Source organism: Corythoichthys intestinalis, chromosome 6 (assembly GCF_030265065.1).
Source record: "Corythoichthys intestinalis isolate RoL2023-P3 chromosome 6, ASM3026506v1, whole genome shotgun sequence".
NCBI classification, from domain to species: domain Eukaryota; kingdom Metazoa; phylum Chordata; class Actinopteri; order Syngnathiformes; family Syngnathidae; genus Corythoichthys; species Corythoichthys intestinalis.
Window position 1 is genome coordinate 23,931,879 of NC_080400.1, and position 20,184 is coordinate 23,952,062.

Below are 20,184 nucleotides of genomic sequence, written 5' to 3' on the forward strand. Positions count from 1 at the left end.
TGTTTGTATAATTGACCAAAAACGCAATTAGAGCAGGACTGTGCCAAGGTTTGCTTCATGGGGATCAGGTTGCTAAATTGTACTTGTCATGTGAACACTCATCTTGAAGCACTTGGATTATTTCGATGAGTTGAACATTGTGTTATTCCTGTGTGGATTTTCCCAGTTCATGGATGATGGGCTGGCACGGTCGAGCGAGACATGCTCAAACACGTTTCCAAAAACACGCAAGAAAGTGGATCTTTGCAAGTTCTGGTTACAGTATTACAACGTAGACGTCGAAGAGGATGCTGTTAATATGTCTCCACGTTCCAGAGACAGGAAATGTGCTTAACGAAACTAATGGCAAGGCTTTAATGGTATATTTAAAAGATCGAATGAAAGCCAGAGCAATAAACTATGGGAAGCAGAGTGGAATCCCAGTATTTCCTATTGGAAACAATGTATGTGAACATGGCACAGTAGTAACTTAACCCCTAGTTCTTTATCACTGCCCTAGTGGCTCCCTAGATATTTTTCTAAAATGTTTGAAAATGGATGGGTGAGGGAAATTTTTTTGTTTTAATATGAGTTGTCTAGGAAGACAAACATGACACAAACATTCTGCTAATTAATATTTCAATGAAGTTAAGCTTGGGGCGGCATCGTGCAACAGAGTAGTCATGTGGTGCGACATTCTCTAAAGCAGGGGTCTGGAGCCAAAAACCAACATATTTTAAAATGTGATTCCACAAGTGCCATACTGTGCTTGTCTATGTGTATGCATGTACAGTGGGGCTAATACAGTGCCTTGCAAAAGTATTCGGCCCCCTTGAATCTTGCAACCTTTCGCCACATTTCAGGCTTCAAACATAAAGATATGAAATTTATTTTTTTTGTCAAGAATCAACAACAAGTGGGACACAATCGTGAAGTGGAACAACATTTTTTGGATACTTTAAACTTTTTTAACAAATAAAAAACTGAAAAGTGGGGCGTGCAATATTATTTGGCCCCTTTACTTTCAGTGCAGCAAACTCACTCCAGAAGTTCAGTGAGGATCTATGAATGATCCAATGTTGTCCTAAATGACCGATGATGATAAATAGAATCCACCTGTGTGTAATCAAGTCTCCGTATAAATGCACCTGCTCTGTGATAGTCTCAGGGTTCTGTTTAAAGTGCAGAGAGCATTATGAAAACCAAGGAACACACCAGGCAGGTCCGAGATACTGTTGTGGAGAAGTTTAAAGCCAGATTTGGATACATAAAGATTTCCCAAGCTTTAAACATCTCAAGGAGCACTGTGCAAGCAATCAGTGAAATGGAAGGAGCATCAGACCACTGCAAATCTACCAAGACCCGGCCGTCCTTCCAAACTTTCTTCTCAAACAAGGAGAAAACTGATCAGAGATGCAGCCAAGAGGCCCATGATCACTCTGGATGAACTGCAGAGATCTACAGCTGAGGTGAGAGAGTCTGTCCATAGGACAACAATCAGTCGTACACTGCACAAATCTCGCCTTTATGGAAGAGTGGCAAGAAGAAAGCCATTTCTCAAAGATATCCATAAAAAGTGTCATTTAAAGTTTGCCACAAGCCACCTGGGAGACACACCAAACATATTGAAGGAGGTGCTCTGGTCAGATGAAACCAAAATTGAACTTTTTGGCCACAATGCAAAACGATATGTTTGGCGTAAAAGCAACACAGCTCATCACCCTGAACACACCATCCCCACTGACAAACATGGTGGTGGCAGCATCATGGTTTGGGCCTGCTTTTCTTCAGCAGGGACAGGGAAGATGGTTAAAATTGGATGCAGCCAAATACAGGAACATTCTGGAAGAAAACCTGTTGGTATCTGCACAAGACCTGAGACTGGGACGGAGATTTATCTTCCAACAGGACAATGATCCAAAACATAAAGCCAAATCTACAACGGAATGGTTCAAAAATAAACGTATCCAGGTGTTAGAATGGCCAAGTCAAAGTCCAGACCTGAATCCAATCGAGAATCTGTGGAAAGAGCTGAAGACTGCTGTTCACAAACACTCTCCATCCAACCTCACTGAGCTCGAGCTGTTTTGCAAGGAAGAATGGGCAAGAATGTCAGTCTCTCGATGTGCAAAACTGATAGAAACATACTCCAAGCGACCTGCAGCTGTAATTGGAGCAAAAGGTGGCGCTACAAAGTATTAACGCAAGGGGGCCGAATGATATTGCACGCCCCACTTTTCAGTTTTTTATTTGTTAAAAAAGTTTAAATTATCCAATAAATTTTGTTTCACTTCACGATTGTGTCCCACTTGTTGTTGATTCTTGACAAAAAAATTAAAATTTTATATCTTTATGTTTGAAGCCTGAAATGTGGCGAAAGGTTGCAAGGTTCAAGGGGGCCGAATACTTTTGCAAGGCACTGTAAGTATTTAGTCAACCACCAATTGTGCAAGTCCTGCTACTTGAAAAGATTAGAGAGGCCTGTAATTCTCAACATGGGTAAACCTCAACCTTGAGACAGAATGTGGGGGGAAAAAACAGAAAATCACATTGTTTGACTTTTAAAGAATTTATTTCCAAATTAGAGTGGAAAATAAGTATTTGGTCACCTACAAACAAGCAAGTTTTCTGGCTGTCAAAGAGGTCCAACTTCTTCTAACGAGGTCTGACGAGGCTCCACTCGTTACCTGTATTAATGGCACCTGTTTTAACTCATTGTCGGTATAAAAGACACATGTCCACAACTCAGTCAGTCACACTCCAAACTCCACTATGGCCAAGACACAAGAGCTGTCAAAGGACACCAGAGACAAAATTGTAGACCTGCACCCGGCTGGGAAGACTGAATCTGCAATAGGTAAAACGCCTGGTGTAAAGAAATCAATGGTGGGAGCAATTATTAGAAAATGGAAGACATACAAGACCACTGATAATCTGCCTCGATCTGGGGCTCCATGCAAGATCTCACACCGTGGTGTCAAAATGATAACAAGAACGGTGAGCGAAAATCCCAGAACCACACGGGGGGACCTAGTGAATGACCTACAGAGAGCTGGGACCACAGTAACTAAGGCTACTATCAGTAACACAATGCACTGCCAGGGACTCAAATCTTGTACTGCCAGACGTGTCCCCTTGCTGAAGAAAGTACACGTCAAGGCCCGTCTGCGGTTCGCCAGAGAGCATTTAGATGATCCAGAAGAGGAATGGGAGAATGTGTTATGGTCAGATGAAACCAAAATAGAACTTTTTGGTAGAAACACAGGTTCTCCTGTTTGGAGGAGAAAGAATACTGAATTGCATCCGAAGAACACCATACCCACTGTGACACATGGGGGTGGAAACATCATGCTTTGGGGCCGTTTTTCTGCAAAGAGACCAGGACGACTGATCTGTGTAAAGGAAAGAATGAATGGGGCCATGTATCGAGAGATTTTGAGTAAAAATCTCCTTCCATCAGCAAGGGCATTGAAGATGAGACATGGCTGGGTCTTACAGCATGACAATGATCCCAAACACACAGCCAGGGCAACAAAGGAGTGGCTTCGTAAGAAGCATTTAAAGGTCCTGGAGTGGCCTAGCCAGTCTCCAGATCTAAACCCCATAGAAAATCTGTGGAGGGAGTCGAAAGTCCGTGTTGCCAAATGACAGCCCCAAAACATCACTGCTCTAGAGGAGATCTGCATGGAGGAACGGGCCAAAATACCAGCAACAGTATGTGAAAAGCTTGTGAAGAGTTACAGAAAACATTTAGCCTCCGTTATTGCCAACAAAGGATACATGACAAAGTAGTGAGATGAACTTTTGGTATTGACCAAATACTTATTTTCCACCATGATTTGCAAATAAATTCTTTAAAAATCAAACAATGTGATTTTCTGTTGGTTTTTTTTTTTCCACATTGTGTCTCTCATGGTTGAGGTTTACCAATGTTGACAATTACAGGCCTCTCTAATATTTTCAAGTGGGAGAACTTGCACAATTAGTGGTTGACTAAATACTTATTTGCCCCACTGTATGTATATTTATAAACATACATTGTATATTCTATGTTCTTTTGCCAGCTTTTCAGAGTCCGTTTTGTAAGCACTGTTTCTCTCGTGAATGCATTTGAATGCATTACATGGGAAGCAGAGTGTGGTCACGCTCTGCTTTTACGAGCAGTTGCCGAGTTGCGATTGAAATAAATATTGAGAAAACGACAAAGAAAGTCTAACATCGTTACTTGGGTTGTTACAATCGTTGCACAGTTGTGCACTCACCACAAGAAAAATAACAAATAGAAACATAGTGTGAAGCCTCATATATTTCCTGGAATAGGAAACCACAATCTGGGACGACCAGGGGGACGTGTGCGTAACAGAAGAGACTAGCAAAGCATTAACAAGTGATATTCTACTGGCTGGAAAAAATGATTTTGGTCATTTAAGGACTTCCAAACAGTCATCAACCAAGCAAAAACAGACGGAGCCTTTCGGGGCAGTCGTTTCATGAGTCTCGCCCTCCTGGAAGTGGCAACAATTTGACAGTCCAAAAAGACACGAAAGTGAAGCGCCTGTGTGACTTGGGGTACCACGCGGTTCCCTTTCGTGGTTTAATTTTACCCTATGTATTTTTATATACTCCAGTTCGCTCGGCATCGAGTCGGGAGGGGCCGGCCCCGCCGCTGGCCGAGTGGTGACTTAACGCACGAGGCGATCTCGCGCATCTCCGCGCGACCCGACTTGAAGCATATTATTGCGACGCACATTTGAAGTGTCCAAGATTAATGTGCGAATGCGCCATCAGCTCATCATAGCTGGTTCATGTCAAGCGAGCCGGCGGGTTCCCTATTTAAGATGATGGGTTGGCAAAGAGCTATATGCGCTCATCAAAAGAGCCATATATGGCTCGCGAGACATAGGTTCCCGACCACTGTAGGGAAAATATTTAATCTTGAAGGCTCATTATGTATTTGTAGCCAACTTACTCATTTGGATAGTGGCTAATATAGATACATACAGCATGTGTTGCCTTAATTACACTCATCAGCCACTTTATTAGGTACACCTGTCCAACTGCTTGTTAACACTTTCTAATCAGCCAATCACATGGCGGCAACTCAGTGCATTTAGGCATGTAGACATGGTTTAAGACAATCTCCTGCAGTTCAAATCGAGCATCAGTATGGGGAAGAAAGGTGATTTGAGTGACTTTGAACGTGGCATGGTTGTTGGTGCCAGAAGGGCTGGTCTGAGTATTTCAGAAACTGCTGATCTACTGGGATTTTCAAGTACAACCATCTCTAGGGTTTACAGAGAATGGTCCGAAAAAGAAAAAATATCCAGTGAGCGGCAGTTCTGTGGGCGGAAACGCCTTGTTGATTCCAGAGGTCAGAGGAGAATGGCCAGACTGGTTCGAGCTGATAGAAAGGCAACAGTGACTCAAATAACTACCCGTTACAACCAAGGTAGGCAGAAGAGCATCTCTGAACGCAGAATACGTCCAACTCTGAGGCAGATGGGCTACAGCAGCAGAAGACCACGCCGGGTGCCACTCCTTTCAGCTAAGAACAGGAAACTGAGGCTACAATTTGCACAAGCTCATCGAAATTGGACAATCGAAGATTGGAAAAACATTGCCTGGTCTGATGAGTCTCGATTTCTGCTGCGACAACGGATGGTAGGGTCAACAACATGAAACCATGGATCCATCCTGCCTTGTATCAACGGTTTAGGCTGGTGGTGGTGGTGTAATGGTGTGGGGAATATTTTCTTGGCACTCTTTGGGCCCCTTGGTACCAATTGAGCATCGTTGGAACGCCACAGCCTACCTGAGTATTGTTGCTGACCATGTCCATCCCTTTATGACCACAATGTACCCAACTTCTGATGGCTACGTTCAGCAGGATAATGCGCCATGTCATAAAGCTGGAATCATCTCAAGACTAGTTTCTTGAACATGACAATGAATTCACTGTACTCAAATGGCCTCCACAGTCACCAGATCTCAATCCAATAGAGCATCTTTGGGATGTGGTGGAACAGGAGATTCGCATCATGGATGTGCAGCCGACAAATCTGCACCAACTGTGTGATGCCATCATGTCAATATGGACCTAACTGTATGAGGAATGCTTCCAGCACCTTGTTGAATCTATGCCACGAAGAATTGAGGCAGTTCTGAAGGCAAAAGGGGGTCCAACCCGTTACTAGCATGGTGTACCTAATAAAGTGGCCGGTGAGTGTATAAGGCTTATATAAGGCTTTCAATATTTTGTTGCTACAGACATACTTATTTTTTGTTTGATTGGTCCAATATGGCTCTTTCAACATTTTGGGTTGCCGACCTGTGCCCTAACCTAAGTGTGAAATATAGCTGGGCTGATGTGATGAAGGTTGGATACCACTGCAGATAGTCCGGTTAGAACTATAATTATGCCCGTCCGAATTAATGAGACCAAAAACTTGCTCTTCCTCAACAATGCTTTATTTCTCTTCTTTCTATTGTTAACGTGGGTCTTAACTTTCGTTAGGTGGCCAAAATATGCCTGATCAGAAAAACAACAAATTGCAACTCACCACCAGGGGGATCCAAAACACGCAACATGCAAACCTGGCATTTTTAACAGCCGCCCCCAAATTTGTGAAACAGATTTGTGTCAATTTAGGCCAGCTAGGTGTCTTCGTCTTGGGGGAAGGCAGGTAGTCTGATCAGACGAGCCACCGGTCGAACAAAGAGTTTGTCCTTAACTTGAACTTCCGCCACCCGAACCTTGTTGTCTCTTCCCGGCATGATGGTCTTGACTGTTCCGACGGGCCAGAGGGACCTTGGAGACTGTGGGTCGGCCACCATGACCACGGTTCCAACCTTGAGGTCGTCTTTGTCCTCTGTCCATTTGTTGCGGGTCTGCAGAGTGGGTAGGTAGTTTTGTGTGAAACATCTCCAAAACTGGTCACTAAGGATTTGACTGTGTCTCCACCGCTTTCTGCTCGAAAGATCTGATTTGGGGTAAACCACCAATGGCAATGCTGAATCGTGCCGCCCCATTAGAAGAGTATTTGGTGTAATGGGGTCTGGATCTGCGATGTCTGATGACACATAACCCAGAGGTTTAGAGTTTAATATTCCTTCGATCTCCACTAGCACAGTTCTTCGCACTTCTTCAGGAACGACTTGCACTCCTAAGGTGGTGCGAAGAGCTGATTTGACAGATCGGATCTCTCTTTCCCAAACTCCACCGAAATGTGGTGCCTTTGGGGGATTAAAGTGAAAGTCAATTTGCTGTGAAGACAGTTGGCTTTTCAAAAGAGGGGCAAGTTCATTGAAGGTCTGCTGTAATTCTGCATTGCCTCCCTTGAAATTTGTCCCTTGGTCAGAGTAGACTTCATGCGGTTTGCCTCTCCTTGCAATCAGTCTGCGCAAGGACATCAGGAAAGCATCAACGTCCAGGCTGGTTAGAAGGTCAATGTACACGGCTCTGGTGGTTAGACATTTATAGAGAATACCCCAACGTTTCTCAGTTCGCCTCCCCACCTTAACCTCTAGGGGGCCAAAGCAGTCCATACCTGTAGAATAGAATGCTGGATGATGAAGTCTGAGGCGAGCTGGGGGCAAGTCAGCCATTTTTGGGGTTTCTGGTTTTGCCCTCCATTTTTGACATTCTGGGCACTCGTGCTGGAGCTTACGCACTGCTTGTCTGCCTCTTAAAATCCAATAGCGCCTGCGAATCTCCGCGAAGACCCGCTCAGCTCCTGGATGACGTAGCTGCTGGTCGTAGGTCTTGAGAATAAGCTTGGTGATGTGGTGGGCTGGATCAAGTACTACTGGATGAAGAGAATCTGTAGTAAGATTACAGTGGCGGAGACGACCACCAACTCTTATCAATTCCATTTCTTGATCCCACTCTGGTGACAGCTTCAACAGACGACTATCGGGACGTACAGCTCTCCCAGCCTTTAAATGTTCCACTTCTATTGGGAAACTGTCGCACTGTGCCTTTCTCAGAATTGTTAGTTCAGCCTGCCGGTAATCTTCTGCAGATGGACTGTAATCTTTGTTTGCCGCCCCGTGCAGGCTGCGAGCAATGGTCTCTAACAATTCTTGGAAATGTCCGAATTGTTGTGGATCAGGTAGCAGATGAGCTGTGCAGTTTGAAATCTGGCCACAAAACACAGATTTCCTCATCTCTTCGGGAATGTCATTATTTAAAATGACCGGTTTGACTGGCCACTTGGAATGATGTTGCTTTAGGAAATCTGGACCTTTGTTCCAGTGGTTGTGGTTCTTAAAGTAGGCCAGAGTTTTTCCACGCGTGATATCATCTGCCGGGTTGTTTTGTGAGTTCACATATCGCCATGCCATTGGGTCGGTGAGCTCCTGGATTTCCGCTATGCGGGTCCCGACGAACACCTTATAGTTACAGGACTCTGACTGCAGCCAAGTGAGGACTGTTGTGGAGTCAGTCCAGTAGATGTACTCATTTATCTCCAGTGTGAGCTCTCTTTTCAACATCGCTGCAAGTTGAGCTCCACTTAATGCACCACAAAGTTCAAGTCTCGGCATTGATAGCTGTTTTTTCGGTGCCACGCGCGATCTAGCAGCCAGAAAGGACACTTGTACATTATCTTGATGGGTAGTGCGGAGGTAACTCACCGATCCATATGCCTGCTCTGAAGCATCACTGAATATGTGAACTGTCCTAGTGCAGGTGGAATGATGCGAGGTGGATTCGGTGTAGCACCTTGGAAATGAGATCTCGGTGAGTTGGGGAAGTTCGTTTTCCCAGGATGTCCAAGCTTTGAGCAAATCCTCAGGCAAATTGGGGTCATCCCATTCTCGTTTTTTCGTCCAGAGTTTCTGTACTAATATTTTGGCTCTGGTGATATATGGGCTGATGTATCCCAATGGGTCAAATTGACTGGCAAGCACCTTGTAGATGACTCTCATAGTAGGCTGCTCTCTGATGGAAGGGGCTGGTTTGTAGCACAACGTATCCGAACGACAATGCCACATAAGCCCTAGTGCCAACTCTTGAGGGTCGTGGCTGTTTTGGGTGAACCAGAGTTTTGTGCTTTCTGATGTGCACTCGAGAGGTAGGTGTTTGATTACCTCTGGGTGACTGGTTGCCCACTGACGAAGTTCAAAACCGCCTTCTTCCAGTATACGACGTAACTTGTTGGCGAGGGACTGTGCCTGTTGGACTGATGGTAGGCTCTGCAGCCAGTTATCGACGTAGAAACAACGTGTAACTGCTGTTCGGACATCTTCGTTTGACTCACTATTGTTTATCACGTGAGTTTGCAAAGCAAATGTGGCACAGCAGGGGCTCGAAACAGTTCCGAATGGAAGTACTAACCACTGGTACACTTCGGGGGCTTCATTGGTTGTGTTCCGCCAAAGAAACCTTAGGTACGACTGGTCTTCGGGCAGGAGGCGTACCTGGTGAAACATCCCCTTTACGTCACTGCTGATGGCCACTTTATTCTCTTTGAATCGCAACAAGACTCCTAGAAGACTTGAACTAAGAGTGGGACCAGGAAGTAAGTGATCGTTCAAAGACAGTCCTTTGTACTTGAATGAACAGTTGAATACTATTCGATTCTTGGCGTTATGGGTTACCATATGGTGGGGAATGTACCACCCAGGGCTGGAGTCAACTTCAGTAGGTAACAGTTTCTTTATGTAGCCTGAATTAAGGAGTTTGTTGATTTCCTCCTTATAGGCTACAATCTTCATTGTGTCCTTTGCCAACCTTTTCTCTGTACTACGTAAAAGGCCAAGTACAGCTTCTTTAGGTGCTTGGAGCTGGGGTAGATTCTTTTTCCATATTAAGGGTGTTGCATACCTTTGGACACCGTTCACTTCCACTCTGGTAGTTCTCTCCGCCAATGTCTTCAGTGCTTCTGAGTCTTCTCTTGATCTTGTAACAGCCTTTTCACTGCGATAAGGCAAAACATCAAGTTGCCATAAACGTTCAACATGAGTGAAGAGGTCGGCTTGAGGTAGATGACCGGAAGTAAAGAAGCAATGTGCAGAAGGAAAAGCACTATTTAGGTGCCTTGATGGGCCTTGTAAGGTCCATCCCAAGATTGTCTTGACAGCTGCTGGACCATCTGGAGGCCCAAGGCGGACTGGCTCTATTGGAAGGATGAGGTGTTGATGGTCAGAACCTATCAAAAGCAGTGGCTGTGCTTGGTCTATAGCAGGAATTGGCAAGTCTTTAAGGTGTAGATATTTTCTTCTGAGGGTATCTATTGGGTAGGAGTGACTCCCCAGAGCAAGCTTCTTGGCAGTGAAGGCATTGCGTATTTCATAGTTTTGACTTGGGTTGGTGGCAGATGAAAGTGTGAATGATACAGAGGAACCGTGGACAATACAGACGTCTTGTCGTACAGTTCTTAGATGCAGATCCTCAGGGCTCTCGTGAAGTCCTAGGGCTTGGAATGCCTCATGGAGGAGAATGGTTCGCTCTGAGCCATCATCAAGCACGGCGTAGGTATCCAGCGCTGTATTTCCATTTTTCAGGATGACTCTGATGACTTTAAGCAGCACTTTGTTGCTACTCGTAGGTTTATCCACATATAGTGTTTCAACAGTGGAGCACATTATTCCAGTGTTGTCATTACCGACTGGAATGCTGGTTGTGGGGCTGTGATCTTGAATTGCATTATTTTCGTGGAGCACCTCTAAGTGTTTTCCTTTGCACTTCTTGCATCTTGCCTTTAGAGTGCATTGTGATGACAAATGTTCACGCCCGCATCTCCAACATCTCTTGTTTGAACGAATCCAGTTGTCTATTTGGTCCTTCGTTAGGATTTTAAAGTTTGTGCACTGGTTAAGAAAATGTTGGGTTGTATTACAAAAGGGGCAGAATTTTGTTGGTTCTTTTGTATTTTCTTTAGATTCATGCTTAGACGGCCTCATTTCAGCTTGCTTTAGCTCACTACTGTGAAACACAAAGCTGCCCTTTGGTTGAGTCTCTCTTGGTTGCTCTTTCCTTGTGAAAGGGCGGTCTCTGCTGGACTTGTTGGAGAACTGCAAAATGTCTTCATGAACCCTGACTTCATACTCCAACCAATCTGATAAATGTAATAGAGTGGGGATCGGTGTTCGGAGAGGATTCACGTGTCTCTTGAAATCTGCTCGGAGGTGATGTGGCAACTTAGTTAATATTCTGGATACGTGTGAACCACATTTTAACTCTGTTTGCCCAAGATCACCTAACTGAAACAACATCCCAACCAGGGCACGCACCTTTAAAGCAAATTTCCGGAATGCCTTGGTATCACCGCTTCTGATGTTTGGCTCATCCATAAACTCGGCGATGCGTTTCAGTGCTAACTGGTGAGGCTGACCGTATTGTTCATTGAGAGCATTCATAGTGTCACTGTAGGGGTAGCAGCTGCTACAGTATGAATCAGCAAGGAGTAACGCTTCCTCCAACTTGAGATGATCCAGCAAAATCTGGTATTTGAACTGCTCTGTAGCATCTCGCGGCAGAAGATTATCAAGAGCAACTTTGAGGCGAGTGAACTCTCGGGGGTCCTCATGCACAAAATAGGGAATGGTTGGGGTTGGCCCTCGATATGCATGTTCGTGCTGTGTGCTGTACCTCGGAGGTTCGTATCTGCCAGCAGGTCGATCATAGTGATAGTGACTAGAATGTCTTTCATTAGGATAAGTTGACGTGTGGTTCCTTGGGTCACCTGACTCATAATTGTAGTCATAATTATGAAAACGTCTCTCATTATGTCGTTGGTGAGATCTTTGGAAGTAGTAATGTGAATTTATGGATTCACCAAAGCGTTGGCGTGGACTCTGGGACTCACGACGACGTGAGCGTGGACTCGGAGACTCACTGTGGTGGGTGCTGCGTGGACTCGGAGACTCACGATGGCCTAGGCGTGGACTCGGAGACTCACGATGGCGTCGGCGTGGACTCGGAGGCTCACGATGGTGTCGGCGTGGACTCGTAGGCTCACGATGGCGTCGGCGTGGACTCGTTGGCTCACGATGGCGTCGGCGTGGACTCGGTGACTCACGATGGCGTAAGCGTGGACTCGGTGACTCACGATGGCGTAAGCGTGGACTCGGAGACTCACGATGGCGTTCGCGTGGACTCAAAGACTCTTGATGACGTCGGCGTGGACTTGGAGACTCACGATGGCGTCGGCGTGGGCTTGGAGACTCACGATGGCGTCGGCGTGGACTAGGAGACTGGCGTCTGCGTGGACTCGGAGACTCACGACGCCATATGTGTGGACTCTGGGACTCATGACGGTGACTGCGTGGACTCTGAGACTCACGACGGTGTAGGCTGCGTGGACCGGGAGACTCACGGCGTCGACCACGTGGACTCTGGGACTCACGACGATGACTGCGTGGACTGGGAGACTCACGATGGCGACTGTATGGACTCTGGGACTCACAGTGACGTAGGCTGCGTGGACCGGGAGACTCACGGCGTCGACCACGTGGACTCTGGGACTCACGACGGTGACTGCGTGGACTGGGAGACTCACGGTGGCGACTGTATGGACTCTGGGACTCACGGTGGCGTAGGCTGCGTGGACCGGGAGACTCACGGCGTCGACCACGTGGACTCTGGGACTCACGACGGTGACTGCGTGGACTGGGAGACTCACGGCGGTGACTGCGTGGACTGGGAGACTCACGATGGCGACTGTGTGGACTCTGGGACTCACGGTGACGTAGGCTGCGTGGCCCGGGAGACTCACGGCGTCGACCACGTGGACTCTGGATCTCTAATCCTTTCATGTTGACCTCGTTACATGTCTGCGCTGTTTCCTGCATGCTCAATGGTTGTGCTGCTTGTTCGTCGGTGATGCAGTTGGCAATATTTTCTTCTTCTGATGAGCCATTTTCTGAAGAATCTATATCTTCTGATTCTTCCTCTTTGCTATCTCGCATGACTTTGTAATCCTTTAGGTAAACTGGAAGTTGAATTGAGCGTTTAGGTCTGTTGTGCTCATCTTCGGCGGACATTTGTCTGCTGTATTTATCCATCCGACTCGAATGGACCATGTGAAATATAGCTGGGCTGATGTGATGAAGGTTGGATACCACTGCAGATAGTCCGGTTAGAACTATAATTATGCCCGTCCGAATTAATGAGACCAAAAACTTGCTCTTCCTCAACAATGCTTTATTTCTCTTCTTTCTATTGTTAACGTGGGTCTTAACTTTCGTTAGGTGGCCAAAATATGCCTGATCAGAAAAACAACAAATTGCAACTCACCACCAGGGGGATCCAAAACACGCAACATGCAAACCTGGCATTTTTAACACTAAGAGCTGTGCAAAATGTTACAGTGAGAACAGATAAAGGGGGGGTGGGGGGTTACAAAAAAGTTGTTTACTCATGTGCAAAGATTTTTATGAAACTGAGACTAGCAAAGCATGAACAAGTGATATCATACTGGCTGGAAAAAATGATTTCGGTCATTTAAGGACTTCCAAACAGTCATCAACCAAGCAAAAATAAGGAACAACAAGAACTAAGAAACTTCAAAGGCTTATATAAAAAAGAAAAAAAAAGATCTGAATGAAGTGCAGATGAAGGATTCCATGGTAATGCAAACTGTTTAGTTGGGCAATATGGCAGTGGAATAACTTTCTGATTAGTCCGTCCTACTGTGTCCCTACTGATGTTGGCTTCGTATAAATCAACAATCCTTTAAACCTTTTTTTAATTTAAACTTTCAATCAAATGACTGACCTCCAAGGCTCACCGAGTTCCCCTTTTATTACTTCCCATTAAATGTTATATTGTTTTTTTTTATTATTTAAAAATTGAAACTTGAGCAATACACGTCTTTTATACTTTAACGACCGATCAGAACTGATTTTTAAGGTTTAATCAGGCCCACCAACAGTCCACTAACACACTATTCCAACTTAACTATCCTGCAATCTATGTTGAGAAAGGAAAGATAAAAAAAAAGTAAAAAGTTTAACAGGAATTTTGGTGCAAGTTTTACACCAGCCTGAAACAAACAAATCCATTTAACAAAAGACAATAACTGACACAAAATTTAACTTTGGTGTTGAAAGATTACAGAAGACAGACTACTAGAGTGCTAGCGTGATATTAACACTGGCAGGACTTCCCCAATCCTGCAGACAATTTACAGTCGAACACTACACAAATGGAACTAGCCAGTGCTGATTCAATTTGAGGTCATCCAACTCCTAATGGAATCTGAGGATTCTCTTTCTGCTAATGATGGCAATGAACACCTCTTTAAGAGGAAGAATTATGCCAACAATAACATATTTTCTATGGTTATTTAATTAACAGTGGAGCCCTCACAAGTAGTAAAATTTAGTAAATGGAGTTACACTTGTAAAGCGCCTTTCCACATTTAAGGCACTCCAAGTGCTATATCCTCATTCTACTGATGACACAGCAGGAGAAGCAAGGTGGGGTTCAGTATCTTACTCAAGGATACTAATAGAGGAAGTCGCCAGGATGGAGAATTGAACTCCTCCAAGTTGGGGAACAACTACTCTACCGCTGAGCCATGCCGTCCGACGCCAAAATTTGGCGTCTAGTCAGTAACAGTTAGGAGTTTTGTGCAACAACTGTATTTCGAACATATGGAGGGAACAATTCGATACAGCAGTCAACCTTACCACAAAACATTCATGCTACTTCTATAAATGTCAGACATTATTTGGGACAAATGAGTGACACTTTAAATGGTAGCAACATGAATTTGAATGTGATTGGTTATTTTGCAAACAACTCAATTTATGAGAGGGTGTGTACATTTGTTGCATTGCATTATTTTAGTCATTTTTAATTCTTCTCATTTTTTTTCCACTTAGCTTTACACATCACATTAGATTTAATAGATTTGTTCTTTATCTATCTGTTCATAAAGTACTACAAGTCAGCAGTGTGTTGACGAAGTCAAAACAGCAAAATCAAGCCAGAGAAATCCACGGAATCTCCAAAAATGGATTCAGCACGACGTAGATGCAGGACAGGTTTGTCAGGTTTTTAATCATTTATTTGAAGACATGTGCAACACAACACGCCTACTATCCGCCGCAGTTGACGCCAACAACAACAGAACATTAAAAGACAGTAAAATCTCTACCGCACCTATACGTCACGTCAGCCACGCGCTGCGTTCAAGTACAGCACACAAAACACATCCACCACATTAGAACTAGATTCGTTACATTATTGCAGGAATTATTATTCCGATCTTTATTTATAATTTATTTGTTTTGCTATGTGCAATTGCCATTTCTAATGGTACCAGCAGTATTTATTAAGGATTTAGTGAACGTTTTCGGGCTGTGGAACGAATTAGTAGAATTATAATGTATTGTTATGGGAAAATCCTGGTCAACATACGACCAATTTGACTTACAAACGAGGTCCTGGAAAGAATTAACTTTGTGTGTAGAGGTACAACTGTATGTGTGAATATGTGGTTATAGGGATTATTTAATCAAATACACATTGTTGGGGTGATTATTAACGACATGTCTACCATAGTTCCAAGTTACATCATTTGAATCTCTGCTCCAATCTTCCTGTGTGGAGTTTGCATGCTGCATGAAACAAACTACATATAAAAGTACGTATCCACAATTCTCAAATACCAGGTTTTTATGACTTAGAAATGTGACCATTTCAGAATTTTTATTCACAACTAATCTGTAACCTCTATGACTGAATTGAGAAAAAAAGCGAAAGAAAACAGTCACCCCGCAACCACCATATTTTGATGTGCCTCTGATTCACGCCAAATAAAGATTGGGAGAGATGACGACTGCTCGGAAACACCTGTTTAGTACATTACAAATCTGGACAGGTTAATTGGAAACACATGAGAGTCAAAATGGCGTATCGCAAGCAACAAGTCACTTCCGCTCATTAATATTCATGACATTAGCTACTGTTGCTAAGTCGGGACAAGCCACCGTTTGTCCCTAACAGGGAATGAATGGAAATCGTGTACGAGGGAGACGTTTACAGAGCTTAACCTACCAATTCTCTCCGAAAATGATGTGCCTGGTGCCAAATTCACTGGCAAAGATGTGGAAGAACATAAAAATGTTCAGTTAAAGAGATGGCTTGAGTGTCGAAGGCTGAAACAGACGGAAAAAAACGAGCCTTTGCTTTTTTATCGACGCGACTGACAATGACATTCTCCTGTTTCAACAAATTATCCTTTACCATCAGCCCTGTCTTTCTTATATATCCTCTGGTTGTCCTACGTCTTACCCAGGCATGAAAATGGGTCAGGGGTTAAAAAGGTGAGAAGGGTGTGGAGGAAATGTGTTCCAGTACACTGTACACCCTAACAAAATATTGAGCTCTGTCGACCCACCCTGTGTTTCAGCAGGGCCGTGCAGAGACCGGTGGAGGGGCGGGTGCTCGTTAGAGCTGGGAATCTTTGGGCACCTAACGATTCGATTACAATTACGATTCAGAGGCTCCGATTCGATTATAAAACGATTATTGATGCACCCCCCCTCATTTTTTATTTATTTTTTATTTTTAATTTTTTAAAAATGTTTTGTACATTAGTTCCAAAATTGTTCAAAAATACTCTCAGGCTAAACCAAACTACTATTTCAGTATCAAGTTAACATATAGCAGTAAACAAATATACAAAAATAACAGTAAATAAAAAACTCCAGTCCCCATTCTGTATCAGCAGCTTTAAACTACATTCAATTAATTTAATGTTGTGAATCAACCGTTAAAGTTGTTAAAATTGCTCCCGTTATTCCATAAAAAGTTTTAAAACTATTTTAAAGATAGATTCAAGTCAATATTTTACCGATTTAGGAGTATTTTAGATAAAAAGTTAATTAGGTTTGCTTGGAAGGTTCGCTACAACAGCCTTGCAGGGAAGTGTACTGCTTTAAGATGGCGGCCGTTTACTAACGCCCGCATCTAGCTTTTTGTAGGTGTGCTGCTAACGCTACCAAAGCTATAATGCATCTAGTCCTATATAAATGATATCTACCGTAACATTATGTGGATGTACTTTGTAGCAGCTTTTCGGCAGCAGTCAGGTATGTTGTTGTGTTTTTTTTTTTTATCTCGTGGCATGAGTTGAGCTAGAGCCGTGAGTTGAGCATTGGCAATTACACGAGGGGCCGGGTAATGAGAAGCATGATGTTTAGCTACTCTCGCTCCGTTCCTCATTGACCGCGCGGCGCGCTGAGTGTGTTGTACTTCCGCGCGGCGCACTGAGTGTGTTGTACTTCCGCTTTACTTGGCATATTTCAATAATCGGAATTTGGATGTTTGTGAATCGTTCTCGAATCTTCCAATGCCGAATCGCGAATAATCTAAGAATCGGAAATTTTGCACACCTCTAGTGCTCGTAGATCAAAAGGGGCACATGAACAAGTATTTCATACACCTTAAAACAACATAACTTCAATTTTAACCAGTTTTAGATAATCATTGGCTGCGACTGTGTCATACTTAAATTGGGAGGGGGCAACGGTGAATAGAAATCAAAACTGTCATCAACACTTTCTGGCTGTGACTGTCAGTCTGCCTCTTTTCTTCCTTCAACCTCTGCATCAAAACTTCCTTCCTCAACTTGTTCATCTGAGAACAAACCACAACAGATGGTCACTGAGCCACCAACAGCACAGTTTTCTCAAAACTATTATTTCATTATTATCCATACTTAACAACTCTAGCACCTAATGATTAATAAAGCAATGACATAAAATCTTACAGAAAAAAAACATTGTAATTGTGTTTATAATTGTATTTAATACCCGACTATCCTTGCAAACTTGTTCTTACCAGGTCTGCTATTCACCCAGCTGATGAGGTATCCACTGCCTTTAGCAGCCTCATCCAACTCCTTTTTTTATCCCTCAATCTCCTTTCCCTACAAGGCATGTCTATGGAATGAAATATAAGTATTTAAAAAAAAAAAAAAAAAACAGACTCCCCGGTGGCTTTTAGTTTTAAAGCTTTCTTAATTTCTTTCTCTCTCAATAACGATGGAGGTAGATTTGTGTTTTTATTATTCAATCAAAAAACAAAGTTACTTCTATCAAAAACAAAGTTGCTTCAATCAAAATACGGTATATACTTTTAATCCCAAAAAAGTCACTTCAATAAAAAAAATTGTTTTTGATTGCAAAAATAAATTTGAGACAAAAAAAGCATTTGAAAACTTTTTCTTGATTGAAACAAATTTTTCCATTGAAGTAATGTTGTTTTGCCTTTGGGCCACATTTTGGCTAGGACATTTGTGTCTTTATTATTCAATCAAATAAGTTGCTTCAAACAAAAAAATAAATATAAAAAGAAAAACTTTGCACATGTGTCAATCACAGTTTAACAAAGCCTGAGAGGGTTTGAGTAGACTCACTATGAAGCATTTAATAAGGGCAAGCATTTTCTTACTACTTTATTCTTGTTTAAAAATAATTTGGTGGGGCAGTAACATGTTTAAAACTGATCATAATTCTTACATTTTGAAGTGCTTGAAAACCATTTATAAATGATACTTTGGTGAAAAAAGTGAAAAAAAAAACATCTTATATATATGTATCTTTTTTCCAATGTAAAATCTGAATAAATACATTGAACACGCACCAAAAAATGGGGGGGGGGGGGGGGGGGGGGGGGGCGCTACTTCGCGGTTTTCACTTATTGCGGCGGGTTCTGGTCCCCATTAACCGCGAAAAACGAGGGATCCCTGTATTTCTGAAAAGCTTTAAGAAGCAAGAGTCATTCCCACCAGTCGTCAGGCCGGTGTTGTACCGACACCGGCCGTCAGCTCAAGTCCCAGCCGAAAATAACGCATCTCAGGCGGAGGACGGGAGCGATACGAGGCGCCCCCCTCCATCCGAGAGCATGCCGCTTAATTTGACTCAACAGTGTGTTTCTTCGTTTATATTACCGCTAAATACACAAGCTTGACGCCAACTTAACGGGAGCTATTTTTTTTCATGGGAGATTTGGCTAGCTCTGACAGTGTTCAACGCAAGCTGCAACGCATGGCAGTAACTTTTTTTTATATCGCAAAATGTGAAAACGATTGAAACTATTACTCACCAAATTCAATCTGCTGGCAAATACAGGCAAGTGTGTATGCTGCGCTCTGGTCTGCCCCGGTGTGGATAAGGCCTGCTTTTTGTTTTCGCAGCTTTGCAATGCAACCAAAGGCTCTCCGAGCACTCCATGTACGGAGTGCGTGCGTTTGGAATAATGGAACGCAGCTTGGGCCGATGATTGGTTCTCGTCAGCGAAGCATCCAGAAGGATTTGCTGACTGTCCAAGTGTCACTTTTTTAAAGAGCCGATTTCTTAAGTGCTCAGTTTACGTACTAAGTTAATCACATGATGATAATAATAATAATAATTAAATAAAACCTCCCGACCCCCCCCCCCCCTCCCAAAAAGAATTTCTCCTCGGATCTACGCAATTCACGTAGGTCGCCCTTTTTGACTTCAAAACGGCAAATTTCGCTGAAAGGTGAGAGATTTTCATGCCTGTTACCGTTCTTGGGGGCAATTTAGTTAGCTTTGTGTAGCGATCGCAAACTCAGTGACAGCCAACGAACACTTTTAATTTTTTCATTGATAACAAATCTTAATTCTATAATTTATTACACTTCCCCCTTACTAAAGTTTTTTTTATATATATGTACAACAGAAACAGTAACAGTGGCAGTCAGATACCATTGTATTTCTGTTCAGGTCATTCCGTGTCAGACAGAAGTAGTATGGCACAACGTTACGCTACAAAAATAAGTTATAAATATCAAAATGGCTCACCTCTTTGTACTCTGAAAGACCATGCCAACCCAACAAAATGTTTACTGCATATGAAATGTGAATGGATTCACCGAGCTGGTGTTAAGTCCGCGCAAGATGATTGAAGTTAGCAGTGTGTTGACGAAGTTAAAACTGCAAAATGAAGCCAGAGGAACTCAGGGAATCTCCAGAAATGGATTCAGCACGACGTAGATGCGATTGTATGATTGTTCTTATCACTTTGTTGACCATTCGTGGACAAAATTAAAACAACCTGTCAGCCAGTGTTAACGTGAGGTGTAGATTGATACCGGCCACTTGAGTGACCAAAATGAGATGAAATTACACATTATATTCCATTTGCCGAATGCAGAAGGGCTGACACGGATTTTGTTGTTACAAGGAGATACAACAAGGTACGTACATATAAACAAAAATAGT

The 20,184-nt window shown here is 43.3% G+C and overlaps 1 protein-coding gene across 1 annotated transcript; it reads right to left on the bottom strand.

The window, feature by feature from the left end:
- Positions 1–6,347: 6,347 nt before the first annotated feature.
- LOC130917729 (uncharacterized) lies at positions 6,348–12,987 on the bottom strand. The gene has a single exon (XM_057839391.1). The coding sequence runs from the start codon at positions 12,985–12,987 to the stop codon at positions 6,634–6,636; it is 6,354 nt and encodes a 2,117-aa protein (XP_057695374.1). The 3' UTR covers positions 6,348–6,633.
- Positions 12,988–20,184: the final 7,197 nt, after the last annotated feature.